The sequence below is a fragment of the Malus domestica genome, chromosome 11 (genome assembly GCF_042453785.1).
Source record: "Malus domestica chromosome 11, GDT2T_hap1".
NCBI lineage: Eukaryota > Viridiplantae > Streptophyta > Magnoliopsida > Rosales > Rosaceae > Malus > Malus domestica.
This window is the reverse complement of record NC_091671.1, coordinates 11,173,693-11,179,185: the sequence shown is the minus strand read 5'-3', so window position 1 is coordinate 11,179,185 and position 5,493 is coordinate 11,173,693. Positions and strand designations below refer to the sequence as shown.

Below are 5,493 nucleotides of genomic sequence, written 5' to 3'. Positions count from 1 at the left end.
ACAATATCATCACAAAAGATGTTAAGTATTTGCACAGTAAAAAAAAACTTACTGTGCAATTAATTGTCTATTAAGTATTTGCACAGTAAGTATTTTTATGCTGTCTTCTCCTCCTCTGCTGCTTAATTATGAGCTTCTATGAGAAAATAAAGTGGCCGAGGAGGAGTTCCCAGGTCTATTTAGCTTCTAAAAATCAAATGGGTGTAAAACTAAATCCACATATTGAATTGGATTTATGGGGGTATATTAGGTATTAAATTTGGGTTTAAAGAGATATTAATAGTTTAGTTAAAAATCAAATTGGTGAAAAGAGTAAGTTGGGTGTGGAAATAGGCTATATGGGTTTAAATAAAATTTCCCTATTATATTTTGAAAATTCTTCTACATGAAAAACTTGGATCAATACTTTGGATACATATACAATTTTATGAATAACTGTCTGTTTTTGGCTCTTGTTTTGGTTTCATTTGTATCCATCAACTTATTTTTCCGATGTTGTAGAAAATAATGTCCTTGATTTCTCATGCTAACTGATTAAATTATGGGTCAAACTTAATATAGATGGTGAAATCATCGAAATTTTGTGGTAGGTACCTTCTGTCTACGTGTTTTCATCACAATAACAAAAATTAAAATGATGAACTTGCACTTGGATTGTTTGATGCAATGTTGTGGTGGGTACATTTTTTTTTTTGTGTGTCAATCAATGAGTACATTTTACTGCCTTTGGGTTACAAATTTTGTTCTTATGTTTTCACTCATAACGTCCACGAAATTCTTTGGTGGGTACATTTGGCTGCTTTTGGGGTTTCAAATTTTGTTCTTGTTTTCACTCACAATGAGTATTGGGGAGTATATGGCTTCTGGTACCCTAACTAGTCACAAGAAATAACGAGAATATCCTAAACATCATCTGTATTCTTTTTTTCAAATGCATCTCCGGCAAGATTTTTACCGAGACCTATGAACTATGAAGGCTCCATATCTTAGTGAGTACTTCATTTACTACGTTAACGAACATTGTACTCTTTCTTTTCAAAACAAAAACAAAATGGAAAAATAATAATAATATATTGAAAAACTGACATCAAATATTAAATCAGTAGTAGTTTTATCTGTCCTTGTTTTACTCTCCAAAGGTTTTAAACAATTCAACAAAAAATTAAAACATAGCTGAAGTTACGTTCTGTTGTCTTTTTTAAAGATTCAAGCGGACGATCCAAAGCAGCATGCTGTATGGCCTGCATTCCCAACTAGACCTTGTCATTTCTTTATATATCACCTCTTACTCTTATTCTGATACAACCCAGGAGCTCCATCGACCAGCCGATAACTTGCATCCTAAGAAAGTAGTACAGAATATAGATCAATACACATGGAATCATCAACTGGTCCAGAGCTCCCCAGCCAAATTACATGCTTCGAGATACTCCCAAGGCTACCGTCTAAGTCTTTGATGCGCTTCAAATGCGTATGCAAGTCTTGGTCCTCTATCACCCAAAACCCTTCCTTTGTTGAGGCCCATCACCACTTTGGACGCAACAAGTACGCACACCTCCTTCTCACCACTTGGGACCAAGCCACAAGCCAGCAACACTTCTTCTCCTCACAAATCGACCAACAAGGAAGTCTTACACCCGCCACACATGTTCTAACCCTTCCAACGCTGCGAACCAATGGATGTCTCTATACTGCACAAAGTATCAATGGCTTGGTATGTCTGTACCTTCAAGTAAACCCTGTTCAAATCAATCAAGTAAGCTCCGTTCACAATGCCTCAATTTCCAATCAAATTGGTCATGGAAACCCCGTTCACATATTTAACCCTTGCACACGAGAGTCTATTGCCCTTCCCAACACTTCATCCGCATCTAGCACAACCTACGTTACACATAATTTTGGGTTTGTAAGAGGAGAGTCTATTGCTCTTCCCCACACTTCATCCGCATCTAGCACAACCTATGTTACACATCATTTTGGGTTTAGTCCTCTTACAAACAAGTACAAGGTTCTCCAAGTGCAAAAGTTTGTCCGAGCTGGGAGTATACATTTTATGTTCAATATATTCACATTGGGGATAAATTTGTGGAAACGCATAGAGGCGGACCTTAATAATCTCCCTTTTGATCCTCATAGCTGCCTGTTTTATGAAGCAAGCGTGTGCGTCAATGGGGCCATACATTGGATGAATGGGTCACAAAATATGATTGTGGGTTTCGACATTGAAGATGAAAAATTTAGTAGAGTGATCCAACTTCCTAAAGATTATAATCTTTGTAGGGTTTATCAGTTTATGGTTGAAGTGGGTGGACGTTTGGCTCTAGGCGACAGGGTGCAGTTGATGAGGCAAAATATAATGAGGTTATGGATTTTGAACGACTATGAAAATCAAGTGTGGGTTAAGGAGTCTTTCAAATTTCCCATTCATTGGAGGGAGTTGGGATACCCTTTACGTTTCTATACCATTCACACTGGTGAGCTCCTCGTCCAATTTCCCAGATTAAATACGGACCAGGTCGACCTTGCGTGTATGAGGGTGCATCTGTACGACATGAAGAGTGAAAGTTTTAGGAGTTATGAGATTGTTTTGCCCGCAGAATGGACATTTCGGAACAATACTCGGTTGAAGGTACTTACTAGTTATGAGGATAGCATTGTTCCATTAAGATGAGATACGGCCTACTTCATCATGGAAAATGATTTTTACACAACATGTTTCTCTTTCTTCACACCCATGTTTAAATTGGTCCATTGATTTTCTTTTGCTTTATTCAAACCAAAGTCCAAAAATAAAACGGATGTGCACGAGTAAAAATATAGTGCGTGGAAATCAATTTCCCTATCATCATCAAAGATTTTAGAAGATTTTAGTCAATGGCTGCATATTGTTGCAAGATGAGGCTCTCTCAAAAGTTGATATTTCTCCCGTAGAACAAAGGGAGAAGACATTGGGATGTCATATTTGGGAAGCAACGATCAGCTGCTACAACAATTCCGTCATCTAAGACAGTTTTTCTTGTTTCTTTTTTATTTTTTATTTTATTTTTTAGAGTACTGAAACTGTCATGAGGATGATAATGTTTTGATGTATTTGTGTGAAGGGCCTGAATATCAACCTACTATTAGAATGAGTGCTACTTTTACATTATGTTTACCCTTCATATCTTTTGCAGTATATAATGCAAGCTATATAGGGTGTTCTATAATGATTTTATAAAGGAAAAATTAGTATCCGGTCCCTAGTTCTTATTGTTCATTGACTAAGACCTTATTAGTTCTCAAATTTTGATTCAAGTCCCTAGCATTAATGTAATAATGAATTTACATGTTTATTATATAATTTTTTAATATAAATATTAGTAATTAATTTAGGGTTTAATACTCACACTTCTATTAAACTTCTAATTAATTTTCAATTCAAACATTTTCAAAATAATAAAAAAATTAAATTAAATTAAGTTTGTACGTATTAGTTTTTTTTTATATATATAAAAAGATTCTCAATTTTTTAATCTTCAATGTACCCATTCATATAATTTTTCAATTTTTTTAATCATCAATGTACCCATTCTCAAATATATCAATTTGTTATATGTAAAATGTACCCTTTTTTAATATAAAATCCATTCAAATTTTTTAATCCATGTTTAAACTTATATGGGTACATTCTTTTTTCGTTGATTTGAGAATGTATCCATGTTTTGGTACAATAACTTTTTTTGTTAATTTTGGTTAATGTACCCATACATATATGTACACACACACACAATGGGTTTTATTTAAAATCTCATTAATATAAACAATTAGAAATTTCAATTTTTAATTTTTAATTTTTAATTTAAAAAATATAGTAACTTACATTATTAAATTAATGTCAGGGACTTCAATCAAAAACTAAAAACTAACAAGGTTTCAATCAAAGAATATTGATAACTAGGGACCGCATCCAAATTGTCCCTTTTATAAAAGTAGGTTTGAATGAATTCCGTTTCCGTTCTGTTGAGATTCTTCTGATCACAAAAGATTTCAATTTTTATCCAAAATAATTGCAAAAGAAAAAACACATAAAATGTTGAAGGAAACCAAATTTTCCTGTCAAAACACACTGAGTTGTTGTTTGGACCTAGTTTTAGCAATGTCCAAGTAGAATATTATTAATGTTGGAAAATATTAGTATTTTATGATTATTTGGATTTGCTTGTTAGTTTAGTATGTGAGCTTAGCCCATTCGAATTGGGATTTCTAGGTTTTTCTCTTTATAACTATAGCTTACAGTTTAGTAGGAAGAGAAGTTATTAGTCACGATATAGTCTCTTGGGATTTTATAGTCACTTCAGCATTCTCGTTTGTTTAATAATATTCTTTATTATTTTGTACTCTTGATCGTCGTATACTCTTATATTCAACTTGGTATAAGAGAAGGTTGATCATTCGGGATTTAATTTGTTCTTGATTCGTATCAGTATGTCTGTTTGTGTTGTCCATTGTTTATTTCTAGTTCAGATTGTCGTTGGTGTAGTTTGAAAAAACCAACAAGTATGTGAAAAGAAAAACTGGTGAGCCTGTTAACTATATTGGAGAAGAATCAAAGATGAACAATTGTAAAACCAAGAAATGAAGTTTTACAGAGAGAAGAGAAATGTGAGAAGGAATGAATGAAGGTTTTGTATTGAACTCAATGAACTCACTTTACTATATGTTTACAATAGCTATATATATAGCTGACTAGAGAACTAACTCTTTCAACTAACTATTACATCATCCAATCCTTTACAACTGTTTTGATGAGCTGGCAGTGATATATTCAACAGAGCCACCGGAGCCGCACCGCACCAGAGCCAATCTGAAACGTAAGGTCTGTAACCGAAGCCACCACGTGTAGCATCCATGACCACCCCACCATCGCCTACATGACTTACCGTCGTCGCACCTAGATCCATCCTGCATCAATTAGCACTACGTTGCGCACCACCTATTGCCAGACCCAGCTGATCAACCTGCATCCGACCCATTCATGGTTCGCCACTACGGTACTCGCTGCCTGAGAGCCACTAAATTGAATCAGGTTGTCGGTCCAAGGAACTGCTGTTGTTCGAGGCTGCTCTGTTGGCCCCCATCTTCAATTCTGATGAACCGGATTATTGTATGATTATGGCCTTTTATTTTGATCAGATGGACCTTTACTTTTATCAAAAGTGTTAAAGAAAAGACAAAAAATTGTTTGGTTTTTTTAAGGTCTAAACGGGCAATGAGAAATAATTGGTTGGGAAAAGATTGGCATTTATGATTTGTCACTCGAGTGCTTAGACTTGTGACCACTCGAGTGACAATGGTATCTTGGTTCTTTTAGTTTGTTGCTGTAATTGGAATATGGAAATCTCCTCCGTTTAATGACAAGGAGTACTAGTATGCTTTCTTTCCATACTCTTAACACTAGCCAGTCGGAATTAATTCGCCAGTCAAGTTTGCATGTTTGCCAGTCCACCTAACGAA

The 5,493-nt window shown here is 34.9% G+C and overlaps 1 protein-coding gene across 1 annotated transcript; it reads left to right on the top strand.

Annotated features, from left to right (window-relative positions):
* The first annotated feature begins 1,375 nt into the window (after positions 1–1,375).
* Positions 1,376–2,671, top strand: LOC103447933 (putative F-box protein At5g52610). Its single transcript, XM_008387158.3, has one exon. It carries the CDS (start codon positions 1,376–1,378, stop codon positions 2,669–2,671), a length of 1,296 nt encoding a protein of 431 aa, XP_008385380.2.
* Positions 2,672–5,493: the final 2,822 nt, after the last annotated feature.

Coding starts and splice junctions, on each gene's coding strand:
- LOC103447933 (XM_008387158.3), top strand. CDS start 1,376: ATGGAATCATCAACTGGTCCAGAGCTCCCCAGCCAAATTACATGCTTC.